The sequence below is a fragment of the Orbicella franksi genome, chromosome 2 (assembly GCF_964199315.1).
Source record: "Orbicella franksi chromosome 2, jaOrbFran1.1, whole genome shotgun sequence".
Taxonomy (NCBI): Eukaryota; Metazoa; Cnidaria; class Anthozoa; order Scleractinia; family Merulinidae; genus Orbicella; species Orbicella franksi.
This window is the reverse complement of record NC_138146.1, coordinates 35,542,237-35,562,197: the sequence shown is the minus strand read 5'-3', so window position 1 is coordinate 35,562,197 and position 19,961 is coordinate 35,542,237. Positions and strand designations below refer to the sequence as shown.

Sequence of the window (19,961 nt, the reverse complement as noted above, 5' to 3'; positions counted from 1 at the left end):
TTAGCCAGTTGACGTCACTAGGATAATAAATTGTTCGTGGCTAGTATGACGCAGCGCTTTCGTTTTGTCACGGCCAAAGAACTCTTCAGAGACCTTTCTGCTTGGCAAACTCGTTGAGCATCGAGCGCAAAGTCCTGTTTGCTAACAAAACGACTAGCCCCGGAGAATGTACAGGTATTATCACAATTAACTGTCAACTTTTAGTGACATGACTATGGTTTTGGTTTGGTGTGTAAATAAAAACTTTGTGTAAACTGCTATAGTTGCCATACAAAAGGGGCAGATCCTTAAAAGATATGCTCGTTTGAGTAAAACTTCAAAAGTGGCTATTACACGTGGATAGGAGTTGTATAGGCCTGTCACCCCCATTGTTAACATGGTATAACTGAAAGCTGCTGACAATCACAGATCACGAGGTCATTTTTAAATCAACCTGTAGATACAAATTAATTACAAATAGAAACACCACATCTTGTTTAGTTAGTCCACTCCCCACTTTGTACTCCATCTTTTAGCTTATTCATGCCTCTCGGCAGCAACAGTGTTGTAAACACCCATAGCAACTGTTCCTCCTACCAGGCCCACTACGGCTCCAGACACGGCTGAGCCCCCCAACAACAAGGACCCACCAGCACCTCCCAAGGCTCCAAGGAAGGAGGCTTGGTCCACTCGCACCTGGTTACGGTTATACCTGTCGACAAAAATAACAAAACGCACCTTAAAGGATAATTTGAAGAAAAATTATTTCTGAACTGAGAGCAGTAAACAACTCACTGTTGACAAGCAGTGTTTGGTAGATAACTGCCTTTGATTCTGTCATGGAACATTGACAGAAAGCTACACCCACTTGTCATTGACAAGTTGTTCCCAAACATAACATGTTCTTTACATGAGATTTATTTATATACTATAACTTTTCTACAGGAAATAGTGAAAAATTCAAAATTGAGGAAAAGAATTGTTTTTCTTTGAAATGTCACATGTCAAGGGGGTATTTGCCTTCACTACTAGGGCAATTAAGGTACTGAAAAGGCATTTCATTTTAATTTTGTTTTTATGTGGAATAAAAATTGATGTCTAACTGGGTACAAATGCTATAAAACAGGAGAATATTGTACTTCTGTCTGAATAAATAGAACCTACATGCACAATTCGCCCAGCAGTACATGTATCCTGACTATTATGGGAAGCAGGAGTGGCGCAGTGGTGAGAGCGCTTGCCTCCCACCAATGTGGCATGGGTTCAAATCATGGACCTGATGTCATAAGTGCGTTGAGCTTGTTGTTGGTTCTCGTCCTTGTTCTGAGGGTTTTTCTCCGGGTTCTCCGGTGTTCCTCCCTCCACAAAAATCAACATTTCTAAATTCCAATTCGATCGGGAATTTGAGGGCCACGGGTTTTGTAAGTCGTAAGACTGTTGTGTGTTACCTTTGTTGAACACAGTTAATTTATTTCATTTAATTTTATCCAAGCGCTCTTTGTGGAAGGGTTTTTTGGGGGATTTTGAAACCCCTCAGCCCTCCAGAAATTCTAGTTTCGCTACTTTATTTTGTCTTTAAAATTTTTGACTTTTGAGACCCCCCACTCTGTCAGAATTTCCAAAGACCTTCCATGGGGGGTGAACATGGATACTCTCTGTCCTTAACTGCACATTCACTGCTTTTGCCATATCGCAGTAATTTTCATTTGTAGTAGGGGGATGCCAGTGACCAGGAAATCCATCATTATTTCAAAGGCACCTGCTATATCCTAGCCATCCCCTCTTAGTTAAAGTTAAAGTTCTCCTGAATCCCCACACAAGTCAATTGATCATGACAGGCCTATTTGCAAATAGTCGGTTACCATGGTAATGATAAAGAAACAATTATGCAATGGTATGGCATCAAAGAACCATAAATCATACAAGTCAAGTTATGTATTCAAATAAGAGATACTGCAAAACGTAAATGAGCATTAATTCCTGTTAAGTGTTCAATGTAACTAATAGAAGATATTTAATGGCTGCACAGAGATAGAAATTAAATTTTCTCTTCGAGTGTTGAAAAATATTTCATGAGAGAAATAAGAGCAACGAATGAGTGAAATACTTTTAAACAGAAGAATAGAAATTTCACATCTCACAATGGCCATGTAATCTCCTCTTTGTCATTATAAACACCAATGCAATACCAAACCATTTCAATTGATTATGAAACCACAATAGCAGTCAGTGATCTTTTCACGTGTGACAATAACATACCGGGTAATATTTTCATGTGTGAAGATGTCTTGTTTTTGCGCAAAAGCTCACCTGACCGGTATTTCATTGCTGTTTAGCATAATAAATTACTTTATTTCATACCTTAATCTGTATGCACGATCAAACATTCCATCATCATTTATGCCTTCACCGCTTGTGGCTTTGGCATAAGTCATAAGAGGACCCAGTGGAATGCCAATAATTGTACCATTTCTTCCATAACGAAGTGCAGTTTCTTTGATAACCAATAGTGTGCGAGGACCGGCAGCAAGGCGGAAAACAGGAGCAATGACAACCATTCCCAACAGAGCTCCAGCCTGAATAGTCTTGAAGGTAACATGAGTGTAGAGCTCCACTGCTGGGTGCTTTATTACTCTCATTTCATCATCAGTAAGCTTTTGACCCAGCATGTTTCTACACCAGCCAAAGTTACTCATTATGATTAAAACACAGCTGTGATGAACAACACTGATCTAAAATAAACCATACAACCAAGCACTGACAATAATCTTCCAGGAAATAAAAGCCAATCATTTGGCCACAGTTGACTACTGATAAATTACACTTGTGGTACATGTATGTCACTTAGCTGAATGAGAAGTCATGGTACAGTCTCTTCATGTACTATATCTCACCCAAACCATCCCCATACTCAGTTGTGTAGTTCCAGAAAATATCTATACCTCCCCCATGGAAGGGAATTTTTCTAAGTCTCCCCCCACCCCTCTGGAAATTCCGATTGAGCTTCATACATTTCTTTAAATTTTTAGGTCTTACAGAGCCCCCCACCCCCCAGGAAATTCCAATCCCTTCTGCGGTAGGGGGGGGGGGGTATGGATATTTTCTGGAACTGAACATTATAATTAAGCACCACCCTAATAATTAAGAGCTGCCCTCCAATAAGGCCGCACATTACTGCAACAACTTGAATATTAAAAAAGTGTCACCTGAACAAACACCACATATATAAGAAACAACATGGCATTAAAAGATCATTGTGATGTCTTCAGAAATGATTGAAAAGTGTCTTCCCCCCGGGTTCCTCTTTTTCTAAATATTGATATATATTTGGATTTTATGACCATGCACTGTTCTTGAAAAATAGAATCTCACATTAAAATGGCAAAATAGCAAATGAATGGGCAACTAGAACCTTTGTTACATGGAGTGTATGCTTTTAGCAGTCTAGTCTGTAGAATTAAAGAAAGTGGCACATTTTCAAAGTGAAAAATTAAGAAAGTGGTACATTTTCAAAAAAAGTGTACATTTTCAAAATGTAAAATTAAGGTAAGAATATGCCACCTGACCATTCAAACACAACTGGACAGAACTCACAGAAGACGTGAACTAAAGAAATGATGATAAGGATAAGTAAGTCCAAATGAATGTCAGGAAGACACGTATATCAAGATGAACGACCTGAAGAAAACTTGTGACCACCTTTTCGTTTAATAAAAAAAATTATGGTTAATAGTAATCTTTACTTCTCGAATGTAAAAAAAAAACAAACAAACAAAAGGCAATAAACGAATGTCACGCAATGCCTAACTGAACCTATTGCTTTGAATTTTCTGAGCGAAATAGGTGATGATGATAACTTCTCCATGGTAGACATTTTTGCAAAGAAAGCAATCGAACAGCAAATGATTGATTGCTTGGCAATCATTCATTGCACAAAGCTTACATAGAGAGCTTCCTGACCTTCTTGATTCATTTGGGATTAATCCCACGCCATGCGGATCACGGTGGACTAGAAAGCTTTCTTCGCTTACCTGTGAAGATTCGCTGTGATAACCAACAATAAGGGCAGAAAAATCCCTGTCAAGGCAAAGTAGCGAATCTAGTGATACAGAATTTCACTGGAGAAAACAAATAAAATTGAAGGTTCGTGAATTTATGCACGCTCACACTCTGCACGCAGTGATACTTATGGTCAGCGGTAAGTATCATCATTGGCGGGAAATGAGGGAAGGTTGGCTTTCACTAGCGACGGAGTCGGAGTCTGTGTCGTAGTCGGAGACGTACTTTCGGAGACGTAAGAGCGCTTGTGACCTAGTGAAAATCGAAAATCGGAGTCATAAGCGCAGTCATAAGCTCGACGGAATCGGAGTCGGAAGAATCAGAACGTTTCCATTTCTTCCGATTCCGTTTACGACTCCGTCGCTTATGATCCAGTGAAAACTCGATTGTCGGAGTCGGAAGCAGAAGCGGAACAACCAACCAATCACAAGGCCCAGAATGGAGCGTTGTAACTGGTTTATTCTTCCGCTTCTGCTTCCGACTCCGACAATCTAGTTTTCACTAGATCGTAAGCGACGGAGTCAAAAGCGTAATGGGTGTTCTGCTTCCGACTCCGTCGGTTTGATTTTCACTGGATCGTATCACTTTACGCTTCTGATTGTGACTCCGACTACGACTCCTTCGCTAGTGAAAACCAGCCTTTAGCAGCGAGGCCATTTGAAATCACGAGCATCCATGGTTTAATACTCTAAGGGATCACTCTGAGGTCAGGAGCCCACAGCCAAAAAAATCAGTATCGTTTTCCAGAAGTCTTACAAGCAGACAGGAACCCGTGCTGAAACAGCGGGGAAACAAACAAATCAGAACTAAAACGAACGCAATAATTGTCATGGGACTGGAGACGTGTCCACCAACAAAACGTTGTTATCTGTAACTGGACACCCACGTGATCGTGCGTCTACAGGCCTTTCCCAAAATATTACGTAAAATCGCTTAAATATCCTTCAGGAAATTCTCAAAAAGTTTTCTATATATCATAAAATATTTTCTAAATGTCTCGAAAAACCCTCTAAATATCTCTTATTTTTGTTGCAAAAATGCACCGATTTTGAATCGCTTAGGCCAATATCTTAACAATTATCTTGCATTAGTAGAAGGAGTAGAGGAAGATTTACTTAGCATCCGCCATTTTGGAAAATTGCAACTTTAGTGTTTTTCACGTGCACGGTGATATGAAATATATTCTTAATTGGGAAGCCGCTGTCTGAACTGGATTGTTTCTGGCATAGAAACGAGTATTGTTTCAAGAAAATAGCGAGGAAAAGACAGGGCTAAGCCATGAAAAGTTAATGAATGTTTCCAAGATACTATGATCTGAAGGAAGTTTTATATTGGTACGGGGAACTGAAAAAGAAACGGAAGATTCAGTGGGTATAAGAACGAGATTTAGCCACTGAAAAAGAATTAAATCAGTATAGTATGGCACTTCAAAACCCGTTCTCAAACAAAAAAAAAAACTTATTTCTACTCCAGCTTGAAAATTTTGAACTCGTGATATTCAGCTTGTTCAGACTAATAAATATTGTGTGGAGATTGGCTTGTTGCAAAAGTCATGTAGCGGCTATTTCGTGTTTTCCATATTTCGTGTTTTCTTTTTGTCTTTTTTTGTTCCGTATGTTAATGTATTTTTTCACATTCTGCATGCTTTTTTTCTCGCGTCGTATGTAAATTTCGTTGCGTATATATTTGTGTTATCCTTTCATGTTCATTTAGTGCTAGTTTATCGTCTGGTACACTTGTAACTTCTTGGTTCCCTGAACCCCATTGCCAGCATCTTGATAAGCCGTTTAGTTTATGGTCTGTTTTGTATTTTCCTCTTAGTTTTCTGCAGTCTTCGGTTAGTTATTTGTAGTAATTCGTTTTATGTTTATCTTTAGGAATTTACCTTCCTCCTACGGAAAGTCAAATAAATTTGCTGGACTAATTGAAACTCGCTCTAAGTTGTGTCTGAAGTCGGCCCTCTACATCTTCAAGTCAGCTTCATGCTGCTGGCTTTCTAGCATGTCACTACTTATTATGAAAAAAATGCACAATGGAAGTATTTATAGCACATTTTATTCACTAGTGGTATTTTAACGTATTTAAAACGCAGTCACTCGTCCATTCTACTATTATAAATAATACCCGGCGTGCGCCGGCGCATGCATTGTCCATAGAGTGATCTCTGTATGCTAGGAGCTGTATACACATGCTGTATACGTATATTAGGGTTTGCATTATGCCTACTCCCAGGCTTGGTTGCTCGAAGTTACTGTTTTGAGGATTTGACACTGTTAATCAGAGTCACATTGAAGGCCGCTCAATCTTACTGAAACCTCTCTGAAAATTTACAAGACTTAAATCAAAATTCACCCTAACTAGTGCCTTGATTGAGCTTCGAGCTTAAACAACCGGTCCCAGGTATATAACAACTGTTTCTTCCCCTTATAGTGTTTTGTTAACAACTAAATAAGAGGAATAGTGGCTACAACGACAGATATGCATGTTTTACCGGCTAAAAATAATGAAATGGCAAAGGCTAATGGCGCAGCCTGCGAACGCAGGCGTCAGTTCCAAAAATACGTCTGCGTTCGCAGGCTACTTATGACGTCATTAGTTTGACTGACCCGGTTACCAGAATCCATCATTTTTCTTTTCTTTTTCTCATGCTAATCACAGCGATTTTCACTTGAGTGCTGAAATTAATTCGCAATTGCTCTGGTCTTGCCTTACTACGCTAAGTGATTGGCTTAAAAATTTGGTGCCAGTTTGTCAGTCAATCAGAAGCAAGACCCAAACCAATCGTGACTCACTAGCACAGGTGTTCCCGCGCTTTGGGACGGCCAAATATGGTTTGAGCTTTGATTGGTTCACTGGATTGTCTTGGTATAAAAACGCAACTGCGACTTCAATAAGGAAGGAAAAACTAGATGAATTTAGGTAGTTTTAGTCAAACTGTATGCGACGTCATGTATGGCTGGTTTTAGCTAGAAATCTTTGTTTATCAGCGTGTCAGTCACAAACCGGTGATGAATATGGTATCAAACTAAGTTGATACACTAAATCAGTGCCTTTGTCATCTCATTTCAAGTGTACTCATAAGATAAATGAATGCAATAAGAATGGGCAGGAGAATCAGTAATACCGGTAATTCTATGTAGCCCTATGAGCACAACTGGGTAGTCCGCCATTTTCCAATCGTTTTCACTCGTTTCTTCGAGTTTCCGTCACGAAACAATAATTGTATATTAATACTAGTGTCGTTGCCAGAGCACTTAATTCTCCATGTAAGCAACATGAAGTCAATACCAATTGCGTGTCAGTCTGTTTCGCTCAGTACAATAGAGGGCGCTAGAACTGAATGAGATTGAATGGAGTATCAGCGTTCGCCCTCTTTTTATCGGATCACGGATCTTCTGTGTGTGACAAGGTCCAAATTTTCAAGTCATCTTAACCTGCAGCAGCGTGCTTCAGGAGTGTGATTTCTGTTTCTTTTATCTTCCATTGTCCCCTTCCCATCCATCCGTGATCAGTGTTGCAACTTCTGCGATGGAAAAATGTCGACATTGCTGGTTGTGATATACATCTACCCCTGACTTGTATCTTATACAACAATCGGGCCTTCTTATATCCATTCTTTTTTGTTAATATAGAAGTATTTTCATCCTTGCGATTCGAGTTTAGCCACCTCTAACGGCTATGAGATCGCAGGAACGAGGAGAAAGAATATTAAATAGAATGAGATACCAAGAAATCCCAGCATTCCAAAGACAACAGCAGCTAAGCTCCAGTACTTGGCATTCTTAGCCCGCCACACCGCTCCTTCCCTGTTGCCATCATCGTATGCTGTATCAACCTACAAATATATATGCCACCAATAGAAAACGCTTGTTAACATCGAGTATTTTATACAATACTAAAGTGAAAGAAATGAGATTTGCTCAAATGAAACAGTATATCTAAACTCAATCAGGTTGAATTCTTTCACCGTACGGTTTGTGAATCATTTGACCTTAGAGTCAAGGAAAGAACTCACTTCTGTGCACATTTATTTCAGTCCAGGAGCACGGGAGCACGACTAGTTGAAAAATAACTGATATGCATTGGTCTTTATCTGATTAAACATTTTTACTTTTAATCCTTGAAGAAACTTTTATATCGCTAAGAAAGACGAGAGCTTATTGATTAAGCTACACTTCGCTTTCGGAGGCAACACAGGACATTCCATAACATGTACAAAATCATCGGAGATAGTAAGCTATGACAACTACGATAGTAAATTCATAGCAAGATTACACAAGTCAAAAAGACTTTATCTACATCTACATCTACATTTGTAATCTGCAAAGGAATTTACCCCTCACCGCAGATGTGAGGAAAAAATAGGAACTAAATGTAGCAGTAAATCACCATTTTTAAAAACTTCTTTCGCTTATTTTTATCCTTTTAAGGATAAATATAAGCGAAAGAAGTTTTACACATTTCGATGACTCCATGTCATCATTTTCAAGTGAAGAGAGAATAAAATTGATAACTTAATATGTACCATGCAAGGTGATAAAACGTAAAGGTGTAAATCACCATTGGGATAAAGAAGAGACGAGATTGGCCCTAAACGCCTCAACACTCGGTTGGTCTATCTATCATTTCAGCAGGATGTGAGTTCCACTCAGGACACACACCCTAATGTAGTTCTTATGAATCTCATGCATGATATTTGGAAAAATCTAGCCCCTTCGCCTATCAGAGCTCTTTTCCCTAGCCGGGTCAAATGAAATTCATGGGTAAAACACAACTGAGGCATGCCGCAAAAGGGAATTATCTTCGGAAAGAAGCTAAGTCGGAAATTTTCAAACTCTCTTTTTCGAGAACTGGAGCGATATTATGGAATCAAATTTCTCCAGACTGGAGAGATTTATCTAAACCAATCTTTAAGAAAAAAATTCGTAAATTTTTATTTGAGACTCTTTCAGATAGGGATGACTATGTTGAAGTCGACACCCTGACTCAAGTTCTTAAATTTAGTTCCTGATTAATTTCAACCCTTAGTTTAGTTTATCTTTAGTAAATCATAGCTCCTAGTGTCAATCAAAATATGTAAATGTACTTGTATTGAACGGTTTCGTAAATCCTTTTATAAGTAGTTGCATAACAATCTTATTGATGTATTAATGGTCTAATATAAATATAGATGTGGCCCGCCTAGATTAGCCCAGGCTACCTGCTGGTTCGTGCTGTTGCTATTGTCAAGCTTTTTTAACTCGATGTGTATATATTTCTGTAAAATTGTAAATATGCGAGTCATAATAAAGTTGTTGTTGCATAAAAACTGAATGGTTTAAAAAAAAATTGTTTTTTACCTGAAGTGCACAAATGAATCCCACAAAGCCCAGAGGTAAACAGCAGCAGATTGCAATGAGTGCTAAACAGATGTGATTATCTGGACGGGGAATGAGTCGTGGAAGCGTCTGGTTATATGTTGAATAACGAGATTTTCTTCTGGGGTCGTCCTACGTGTAAAGTAGAAACAAAGATGTCAGCACAAAAGATCGTGATCTCAGTGTTCTATGAAGAAAGAAATGTGAAGCACGAGTTCAAAATATGAAATTAAAATGTGATTGGATGAAATAAGTAAACTAAAACAGACGGCAATTTATATAGACATCGAGGGCTAGATTTCGTCTGGCTTTGCTGGGATATGACGCTCAGCTCAATTCAACGGCGAAATTTGGTTAATTCAGTCCAAATTCTTGTGGAGTCACGGTGGCCTCATTGTTAGTGCGCTCGCCTCTGGATCGGGTAGTCCGGGTTCGAACCGTGGCCGGGGATTTTGTGTTTTGTCTTTGGGCGAAACACTTTACTTTCACAGTTCTTCTCATCACCAAAGTATTCAAGTGGGAACCGGCGAATAAAATGCAGGGGGTAATCCTGCTATGGACTGGTATCCCGTCTAGGGGAGAGTAGAAATATTCCTAGTCGAGTCATGCTACAGAAACCGGGATAAGCTCCGACCTGACGGGCCATTTGGCTCGTATGCAGACTTTATCTTTATTTACCTAGTCCAAATGTTAAGTTTTTTATGTTAACATTCCCCATACTTTGAAATTGGTCAAAGAAAGAAAGAGTAAAGCTTCTACTGAACGAGGCAATTTTGAGACAATTTATTCCTTGCTCATACAGTACAGTGTGCAATTTTCCTTTGCAAGGTGTTTTCTCTTCAGAAATACACTGACCCGTTCTAATGGTATGACTGTCACGTGAACTGGGCCTTGTGTATCGTCATCAGGTGGCCAAGCAAGCGTATCTAGTTCTACTGTGGAACCTGGCAGAGGTGTAACCTGGCCTTCCTCCTCTTCTTCTTCGTCTTGTTCCGTGGGAGTGAGTGATGACCGTGTTATTCTGTCGACCTGTAAGGTGGTGAGGTTTTGTTGTTTGACATTCCCATTGGGCAAAACTGCAAGTAAAAATACCGGGCAAGATCAGCTAAACGATGCAGTATCTTCCTGGAGAAACTGAAAGACAAATACCGCCTGAAATCAGGCCAATAAAACCCACGAAAACATAACTCACATGCGGAGTGTTGAACCCCTTTGTTCCATACGGAACTCAAAGGCCGAAGTTAGTCAATTCAAGGGAAAAATTAATGAGATCGTTGGATAGACTTAGTTGAAATCCAATCTGGCTTTCACGAGATATCTTTTTAGAGTAAGGCAATCTCAAAAATAGGTATTTTCCTTTTACAAGTAAAACGTTTTTTTGACTGTAAATTCGAAGGCAGATACAGATGATCCATCAAACAAGGGTATAGGTGGCGTTTACCTGATAGCTAAGAATAAGTCAAAGTTGACTGTCAGCTGAGAAATGTGCTGGAAGTTTAACTACTTTTAACTCATGGCTGAGAAACCGCCGCAAATTTAATAGTAACTGTGACTTCAACAGGAAAGAAATCAGGTCGGATCAATGTTATAGCACAAGCTACAAGAATTCCACTGACAAGTAAATATGTTTCAAAGGAAATCTGATATTTCACAGATTTAATTTCTCAGAAAAATAATGATCAGTGAACAAAAGAAACAAAACAATTTCGGTTGTCGTAGTTGAAAACAATGCTGTAGACTTGCTGGGAAAATTCCCATATTAATAAACTGGATTGCTTAATTTTCAAAAATCACATGTACGCGCATTTCTCGAAACTGATTGTGCAAGCTATTTTTCCAACTTTATCGAGTTTGTAGATAAGTTTAAGGTACGGATCCAAGCCGGTTGCCACCGTTTTACAGAGATCGGTCAGCTTTTTCATGCTGACATCATTATTTATGCACAGAAACCCAGGAAAAGAGACTGCACTCAGGGAGTTAAAATCCTAAACATCTCCCTGAGAATAAATGGTCCGGACCCCTCTGGAAGCTAGGGTCACTGATATATTTAAACTAGATCGCGACTGAGTTTTATTGAAATTTTTTGAGAACGAAATCTCTTCTATATTTGCCCCATTTATTTTCAATGTGGCGGATAAAACTGGGAAACCATCATCCAAATAGTGTTTATACTTAATGACAGACCAGCCAATTTTATCTCTGCGTGAAATCATGGCAAGACGTAGAGATTTTAGCATGGTCAGGAGTAGCCGAGCAAAAGCTGATTCGAATTCATTCCGATTTCTTATACTGCTTGCAGTTAGGAAATAGCCAGAAAAACAGAGAGCAAACGTGAAAAGTCATGAACAAAAGACAAAACTCCATACCTCCATTAAGTTCCATTCCGCTCATTTGATCCACCACTTTCCGTCAGTTCTTAGCCAGTTTAGGGCAAAATGATTCCTGAACATATCAGAAAACATATAGAGTTACTTGAGGCCAGCTTATAATCATAACAGCTAGAAAATAAACAATATGAAACCTTTGTAAAGGCACTTATTTTATCGTCGATTAAACTATTGTAGAATGTACATGTTGACTAAAGTTTATGCGTAATTTGAATTTTTGACAAAGATTGATGAGTTTTTAAGTATTAACGAGTGATAACTCCTTAGGAAAAAAGTGATATGTATGAATATTGCGCCCGTTTTTTCTCAAAAACCCGTCGGTTTTGATCCATGTGCCATCTATAAGAACAGCTCGTAAACAATGGGTGAGATTAAGTCTTCACTCACCCATGAAGCCTTTATATTACCAGAGAAGAGAAGTACTAAAATGGCTTAGAAGCTGGCGAATTTGACGAAAACCATATGAGATCAGAGATGTTTTTACCTTTAGAACCGTTTTGGTTTTCAAGAGATTTTCATCTTTGCTTGAGCTTCAACAAGAGGCTGATCTCGAGAAATAATTGTAAAGAACAAAAATATGACTTTCACAAAGTTGTACATGGAATAACTTATTTTTATTTTATATGCCTTTATGGTACGTTCACCATTCGAAGTTGAGTTAATATTCAGTTATCCCTTAGAAATTTATCACTAAGTTCCACAGCACGGAAAACGGAAAATTAAAGAAATAAATGTGAAGTTAAAAGGCCTGCAAACATAAAAATATGTTCTGGAGTTTGAACATAAAAGCTTTTCACGTTAGCTGTAAATTGAGTAGAACTAATCTTCGTAATTAGAACTTTCTTAACAAAATATTTAACTATTGCCTGAAAGATTAGAATTTGCAAAGATATAAATAATGAAGAATGCGAAAATTTCAAGAAATTCGCCTCCACTGACGATGCTCTCTCCGTTTCCTCGGTATCAGCAGAAGTTGTTTATAAACACAACAACACGTGACGTATGTCTTAACGGTTGTTGCCCGTATTGATTATATGATATGCACAGTGGCCTTCTGAGTCAATATCACTATTATTTTTGACGTTCTTAATGTCAACAATCGTTCCTGTTTGAAGTTGAATTCCATTGAAGTTAACTCAAGCGGCAGAAAAACAACTCAACGAAATAGCTCTCGGTTTCTTTCGGAAGTGACTTCATAAGGGCAAACGGAAAGAAAGTTTTTCGACGCGGGAAAAAAAAGGGGCAGCCGCGTCTGTTGTTAGCATTTAAATGTGAACAGCTTGATGCAAATTTTACAGCGAATTGTGAAGTGTGTCTGCTGGCAATATCTAATTCTTAATGCCCTTTTCTCGACGGGTTAGCAATTCAAAATATACGACAGTAAGACTTTTCCAGTTAGAATGAAAATATCCTGTTGCTTTACTAAAATTGTCTTGCCTGTGCCTAACTTGACGGCCGGACTGAAACGCTGGCTGAATCAGCGGCAGTTACTGAATTTTCAAAATTATGATCCTTTTGTGATCTTTTGTCGCTTTAATAAACTACTGTCTCAGTCTAATTCACTTTTCTTTGCGTTCGATTTTTACACAGTTGCGATCGAGATTTTCCAGAAGAACTTCACTAAAACCACAAAGAGAATGGACATTTCCCGTAATCCTGTGGCTTCAGACAGGATTATGAGAACTTTTCATCTACAAAGAAATGTTCGCGTGACCCTACTAACTGGGGGTAACGCTTTTCTGCTTGTAAAACATAACAGACAGTGTATATACCTCGTATACCTCGTCCACATTTGTGGAGTTTCCCTGTGTCCTCAAGTCATACGGAGTCTATTCCAACAGTGTGTTAACCAATTTTTCCTTCCTACCACACACAGCTGTTTTAAACCGAGCCTCCATTATGGTGATCACGGCGCCAATCATAAGACATAAGAAGTTAATTACCATATAATTGTCTTCAGTGACGTAGTGGTTTCAATATCAGCCCTCTAAATTCTTAATCAGGTATTCAACCATCAAAATAATACGTGATTCTTTTCAATAAACTAACATGGATGTTATGAATGCTATTTGTAACATTAGAAAAATTTCTGTTTCATACCGAATAAGTTGAATACCTTCCTGATCGGATCTTCCTTTTCAACATTTCAGTATTCATTATTATAGGAAAACAGGCAAACTGGCCCCTTCCGTTGTTTATGATAGAAATCTTGCAAAATACAGTGCAGTATAAAACTAGGGTCGCCGTGCTCTCTTTTGCGCAATATGGATGACGGTTTTAGCAACTTTTTTGCCCCCGAGACTTTTCTTAGGAACGTACCCTTGTAATAAGGAAGGGAAAGTATTAACTGAAATTTCTGAAAAAATCCTTGCATTAAAATGTTGCAGCTGTTGAACAAGACTTTGATCTCACATTATAACCTATCTTAATTAATTGAAAAATAACTAATTCAGATCATGAAGCAAATTACTGAACGAATTTTCTGCATGAGCACATAACCAGCATTTCCTAAAAGAAAGTTCTAGGCTTTACACCATATGAAACATCCTCGGAGACCCAGGGGCTACTGGCCAATCAGCGGGACGGAATTTGACCAGCGCTGGAACTGGTTTGGTAAGAATAAGTTCCCAGGGGCTCTTCAGCTCTTGAAGTAAACTTTCGCACCAAAAATATCGCTCGCCCGAAAATATCGCATCGTCCCGGCTAGTAGCCCCTGGGTCTCCGAGGATGCATATGAAATAGAAATATATCAAACCAGAATTTTAAACTTTATCGCGACATGTCGTAGTCAACCATATGTCATTTAAATTTATACATTAAGTGAGTGGGGTTGCCCTGCTCGTTTAGGCATGCGCAAACGACCTGAAAAACGTGGGCAGCAAGGATGCGCAATGCAATTAAGCATTTGAATTCAACAAGACAGCTGGGCTCTAGTGGTGACAAATTAAGAAGGCATAACGAATAAGAGAGAATGAACGGCAAGAGACTTATTCCCAAGATAATCCTTCTCAAGTTATTTTTCCAGTTCTAGCGCGTTTCGTGGATCACCATGGTTCTCGTGGAGGATGAATTTCCGTGTCAAATTGCTGGGGCTGTCCATGTAAGCAAAATTCCTGTCTCAGGATCCCCTGGGACGTCCAAACCGTGAGAGATCTAAAATTAACTTCAGAGGGATTATCTAGCCGATATAAGGCTTACTCCAATGTGGAGTCTATTTTAGTGTCCAGTAGTTTAATTCTCAGCTTGAACGTTTGCATTTTCGTTTTACAATAGAAATACATGCAGTTCCCAGCTACCAAGAAAACAAAATTGGATTCGAATAATCGAGAGGTTCCACACACTAAAACGCAAGCCGGCGTTTTCAAATTCGTGTGATTCGAATATCGAAAGGCTCCGTTTTCGGCCGGTGGTCAATATTCTGGATTTTTTTGGACGCCGTAGGCCTAACCCCAGAAATAAAGCTGCGTTTTCAAATTTCTCTGGTGTAGTGTGGACAGGGCCTCAATTCATGCACGCACAGAGCCGGAGTGAATTTCCAATTACTATCTGAAATGTCGTTATTTATTTACTCCTCTCTGGCAAAAAAATGTTAATCAAACCTTTGTGTAACTTATCATGTTTTTATTATTGTTGTTGTCTTAATTTGTTCAGTAATTATGCTTTCTTTCTGATTAATTCATTGAACTTAATAATTAATTAACATCACTTAACAAGTTTTTAAACTTAACAGAAATTTGATGGATATAGCAGACTCGAGTATAGTAAAACCTATCCGAGGTTTCCAGGCAGTCATGGCCGGCGAATCATTTGTGGTAATACCAAGGCACGTTGCATTCACGGGAAGTCCCGTATGTCTTGTACTTATATTGATCCAGGCAGTCACCACCCGCTAATCCAAACACGTCAACCTGGCTGTTATACTGCTTGTCCATACCAGCTGATCTCCACTCTTGTTTATATCTAGCAGTCAATAACATAGATAATAATAAAATATGATATTTTACAACGTCAGCATCAGCACTAGTGGCCGATATAACCTTTATATTGAGGTCTGTTTTGAATCCACTATTTTATTGTCTGTAGTGTGGAGTGGTTTGATATTCGGCCTCTCTCCTCCGCAGAGGCCGCTTTCATGCTGCCTTGACAGTAGGCTAGTAGTTGGGAGGCTGGGAAGAGGGAAAAAACGGAAGCTCGCGGGGAACGCCGGGAACGCCCTTTCTCTCTTCCCATCGTCCCCTGCGCTTCCCCACTCCCAATATCAATTTCCCATAGACAGCCTCTGCGGAGGAGTAAGATATTATGGCGGTTTTTACACAGCCGTTAACCGTTGTATACGAAACAAGAAACAAAATTAGGGATGCATAAGTATGTAAGAGTTTCTTGTCAGAGGATCACGACCAGACGCTAATGACCGCCGGCAAATTAAAAAAAAAAAAAAAAAGATAGATATTTAGACCATAAAATGATGCAAAGTACCGAGGTAAGAGACGACGATCAAGGCTAGGAAATAATTCAAAAACTGTATCACGGAGAGATCCCCGGCTTAGACGAAGGTCCCCCTTACACTCCCCTTTCTCCCCCTCCCCTTCCTACGCACGTACCCACCTCCACAGATTCGTTGTTGTCATTATTTCTTATGGTTCAAATAAAGAGGCTGGTTTACCTGTTTGTTGTAATTTGAAGCGGTCTTTTGGAACATGACCAAAGGAGCGTGTCCAGGTGGGCTACTTCTTCATGGGTTCAAATTCCGTTTGAAACTGAACTCCAGGATATATTTTCGAGCTTTTGATAATTCTTTTCAACATAGGAAATTGAAAAGGGTTGCATATGCATCGTAGCGGAGAGGCCAAGATTATAAGTATTTCTCTTTATCACGTTTCTGGCTTTAGCTCAGACTGGTAAGCACCTAAATTCCGCTTAATTTTAATATAGCACTTGAAATAGAGACTTTAAGATACGTTACGGATCGCTACGGCGAGGTACTGCTACGGCTACTTTGGCCGTGAGGGACTAGGCTGACAACGGCGTTTTTACCCGCCAAACTTTGCTGTATAGCAACGGCGTGTGCAGCTTCTACGTGTCTTTACAAAAATGGCTTCCAGGGTTTCGTTCAAGGAAAACCAGAGACTTTATTCCACTTTCATACCACATAGGCTTGATGAATGACGATGATTTCCTTCTCCTGTATCCGTCTTACATCTCCCAGAACTTAGATTTGCCTTTTACAACTCGATAGAACCGCCTGTATTAAATTCCAACCACAAAACAAAATATAAACATTGGTAAAATAAATACGATTACAGCATGGACAGGTTGTTCGTACCACGTGATAAGCCTGAATATAGAGAACTTTTGATTCCAATAAAATACGTTTTGAACAGCAATAAACAATTACAGCTCACCTTAGTAATTGCGAAGCTTTCTTATCTGCGGCTGTTTGGCCCGATACTAATATGACTGTCGCCCACGGTAGGCGTTAAAATAGTTCAAATTTGCTATACAAATGACAAAGAAACAATTATCTTAGAATGGATTTTTATGATTGAGTACTTTATCTTCGAACTATAATAGGCTGTTCAAAAAGTGAAAAAGCGTTGAAATGAGAAGGAAAAAGCAGGCTTATACTCATGTACTTGAACAGTACGTAAAACCAGGCACTTTCCCGCTGTAGATAGCAAGGCTAAGGCGCGAAAGCCTTACGGTCAACCTCGTTCCCAGGCTCTCTCTTTCTTCTGCCTCCCTCGCTGGAACGCGCGTCATGACGTCACCAGAAATTATCTTCACTATCTGCCGCCGTACCTTAACACTTTTTATTCTCTTTCGCATTTTTTAACTACTCCTGAACTGCTACAGAATTCTGAAAGTTTTGAGCACACAGCATGAAGCAGCAATTGAAAAGTTGCTAACCAACTTTTGATATTCATCAAATAATACCCGAAAGAAATTACTTCTCCGACAACAACTGTAACGCCATAAAAGATAACAGCCAGAACGGAAGTAACACCTGCTGCAGTATTAACGGTTACATTGCAAAATACGTCAGTTTTATATCATGAAGCAAAGAAATCTATAAAGAGGGAAAAAAGACAGTTTCACAGTTTCGTTATCTTAACGAAAACCTGATTATTATGACAAAATTAACCATCAGGAACATTTGAATGTGCGATCGATCACTTGCATGGAAGTCACGACCCCCAAGCGCCAAAATTATCACCTGATAATTGCTTCGGCTTAAAGCTTTGAGGAATCAGAATTCCTCATTACAGTTTCAGACCTCCACTGTAAAAACGTAACTGATTGGATCAGTAGTTCTGATTATAAATTTTTAGTACACACTGAATTCCTAAGATGGGACATCATTCAAACAACGGGTTTTCAAGATGGAATTTTAGAGGTCATTAAACCGAATTATTCAGCCATCTGTAACTTTGTCATCAGCGAAGTAACAGAGAAAAAACATAATAAGTCCTAACTGAATTAACTTACGTTCGTTGAGACCAGGCAGAGCGGGCATTCATGCTTGCAATCGACGATGTTCAAATTAGCAGTGACTCGATTTAAAAATAGAGATATTTGCAGTTGTTATGGAATCGAATTACGTAAGCTTCGCGCCGATTGTGTGGGCGGCCGCTCAGTGTCACGTGTCAGTCATTCTCCCCAAGGGGGCCGGGAAATGATCCGGGTTTAGGGTTAGGAGCTTTCGGGGAGCGGTGGCAAGCGGAGCGTCCACTTGCAATGTTAATGCTATATTATGAACTGAAGAAAATATAATATGCGGAAAAGCTGAAAAAATAGAATGTCAATTTTGATCCTGGAGCCCAGTCTCTACGCAGTGTTTGAAAGACCGCTTCAAAATCTCAGGTAGGTATATATATCACTTGTTAGCTTACGATTTGTTCCGGGAGTATAACGTGTATATAGATAAGACAGATCTAAGTGATACAAGATCAAGAGGCTAGTGATCAACCATTTTTGAGGTGGGCAGCTACGTAACTCTAAGGTAAAAAGCTGTAGGTAGGAGTACGTACGCATAAGTACGTAGGTAGATACGGTAGGTTAAGTCATAGTCAGATAGTCTTGCCAATACCACATCTTCCAGGGGTTAGGCGGCATTGTCGCTGCGCGCTTGAGAAACCCTCGACATAGCTTTTTTCGAGCGAGTTCCGAAGTTCCGGAGAAACACACTCTGCTGTTTCGACTTAGAAGTAACCGTAGATCGCTAAGCAAAAGCAAAGTCTAATGTGTTGCCAGGGTACCCTTGAGTAGAGCAATAGTTACTATCATCACTCACTCTCTCCACCCACCAAGATTTCATGCTCTATCTGCGAATCGCGGTGGTGACGGGAAGTAAAATGATGCGGGTAACCTCAGAAGGACCAGCATACCCTTTATAAAGGAGACGGACACGGTCACGAGCTACGAACCAGAGATAGGCAGGTGCTACTGTGCGTCACTTATTCTCCTGTGATCTTAAGGGCGGAAAAAATAAACTTGACCTTTTACCTTAGTTGTTGTAAAGACATGACTCCAAAAAGCAAATTACCTTTACCTTATTTGAGTGGCAAACGATGCTGCATAAGTTCCACACTGGGCTGCGTCTTTACTTCCACGGCAACGAAAGTAATCATCGCAGTTCCTTGCTCTCGCTGCCTGCATGTCATTCAACGCCTTGGCCAAGTTTTTCACTGCGCAAACGATCTGTTGGGGAGACCCACGGTAGTTGGAGGCGGCAGTTTTCATCCATTGTGGAACCGAATCGGGTAACTCTTCTATCCACTTAGGAAGCGCTCGGCGAGAAAACCAAGGGCTACTTTTCTCTTCCTCGATTTCGCGGTCAAAGATTTCATGGCCGAGAGCAATTTGCGAAGGAAGAAAACACACAGTAAGCATGAAGACCGCTGTGTAAGGCATACAAAACTTCTTTTGCGCCATCATTGTTCCTTCGAAAAAGTTTAAACTTGTAGCAGCGAAGAGCTTGCTACTGAAGTTCAGTGTTTAGCCATGAACTAAGTGAATAACTTATTGTCAAGATCATCAATTTATACGTTCTTGGTTTTAATTAATGACGACGTTTTCTCCAACTCGAAGCTTCACGTTTTTCATTAAGGTTCATTAAATTCTACTTAGGCAGAGAAATTAAGATTTTAATTAAGGTTGAACTTCACTACTTCTGTCGTTA

At 39.5% G+C, this 19,961-nt stretch overlaps 3 protein-coding genes across 7 annotated transcripts; all 3 read right to left on the bottom strand.

Moving 5' to 3' along the window:
• LOC145479587 (uncharacterized) lies at window positions 1-4,844 on the bottom strand. 2 transcript variants are annotated; one of them, XM_081457988.1, is made up of 3 exons: window positions 3,940-4,844; window positions 2,341-2,711; window positions 1-691 (listed from the first exon to the last, which is right to left on the bottom strand). In XM_081457988.1, the coding sequence occupies exons 2-3, from the start codon at window positions 2,673-2,675 to the stop codon at window positions 517-519; spliced, it is 510 nt and encodes a 169-aa protein (XP_081314114.1). In that variant the 5' UTR covers window positions 2,676-2,711; window positions 3,940-4,844; the 3' UTR covers window positions 1-516. The 2 variants fall into 2 exon arrangements, with proteins under 2 accessions (XP_081314114.1, XP_081314113.1); XM_081457987.1 differs by having other exon boundaries at window positions 4,011-4,844.
• A 256-nt stretch (window positions 4,845-5,100) lies between these two features.
• On the bottom strand, window positions 5,101-19,314 carry LOC145479584 (uncharacterized). Of its 4 annotated transcripts, none has more exons than XM_081457984.1 (6): window positions 18,269-19,314; window positions 12,267-12,325; window positions 11,762-11,837; window positions 10,251-10,471; window positions 9,378-9,527; window positions 5,101-7,873 (listed from the first exon to the last, which is right to left on the bottom strand). In XM_081457984.1, exons 3-6 carry the CDS (start codon window positions 11,784-11,786, stop codon window positions 7,715-7,717), a joined length of 555 nt encoding a protein of 184 aa, XP_081314110.1. In that variant the 5' UTR covers window positions 11,787-11,837; window positions 12,267-12,325; window positions 18,269-19,314; the 3' UTR covers window positions 5,101-7,714. The 4 variants fall into 4 exon arrangements, with proteins under 4 accessions (XP_081314110.1, XP_081314109.1, XP_081314108.1 ...); XM_081457983.1 differs by lacking the exon at window positions 18,269-19,314 and adding an exon at window positions 13,555-14,250 and having other exon boundaries at window positions 12,267-12,330; XM_081457982.1 differs by lacking the exon at window positions 18,269-19,314 and adding an exon at window positions 13,555-14,250.
• Window positions 14,349-19,777, bottom strand: LOC145479586 (uncharacterized). Its single transcript, XM_081457986.1, has 2 exons — window positions 19,332-19,777; window positions 14,349-15,742 (listed from the first exon to the last, which is right to left on the bottom strand). Exons 1-2 carry the CDS (start codon window positions 19,715-19,717, stop codon window positions 15,586-15,588), a joined length of 543 nt encoding a protein of 180 aa, XP_081314112.1. The 5' UTR covers window positions 19,718-19,777; the 3' UTR covers window positions 14,349-15,585.
• Window positions 19,778-19,961: the final 184 nt, after the last annotated feature.

What these genes read in the sequence shown, in the direction of transcription:
- LOC145479587 (XM_081457988.1), bottom strand. Translation starts at nt 2,675, where the DNA reads ATGAGTAACTTTGGCTGGTGTAGAAACATGCTGGGTCAAAAGCTTACT. An exon ending in GATCGTGCATACAGATTAAG is followed by an intron (nt 692 to 2,340) that starts GTATGAAATAAA and finishes TTTTGTCGACAG; the next exon opens with GTATAACCGTAACCAGGTGC.
- LOC145479584 (XM_081457984.1), bottom strand. Translation starts at nt 11,786, where the DNA reads ATGAGCGGAATGGAACTTAATGGAG. An exon ending in CAGTCATACCATTAGAACGG is followed by an intron (nt 9,528 to 10,250) that starts GTCAGTGTATTT and finishes CTTTACACGTAG; the next exon opens with GACGACCCCAGAAGAAAATC. An exon ending in GATTCATTTGTGCACTTCAG is followed by an intron (nt 7,874 to 9,377) that starts GTAAAAAACAAT and finishes ATATATTTGTAG; the next exon opens with GTTGATACAGCATACGATGA.
- LOC145479586 (XM_081457986.1), bottom strand. Translation starts at nt 19,717, where the DNA reads ATGATGGCGCAAAAGAAGTTTTGTATGCCTTACACAGCGGTCTTCATG. An exon ending in TCGTTTGCCACTCAAATAAG is followed by an intron (nt 15,743 to 19,331) that starts GTAAAGGTAATT and finishes ATTGACTGCTAG; the next exon opens with ATATAAACAAGAGTGGAGAT.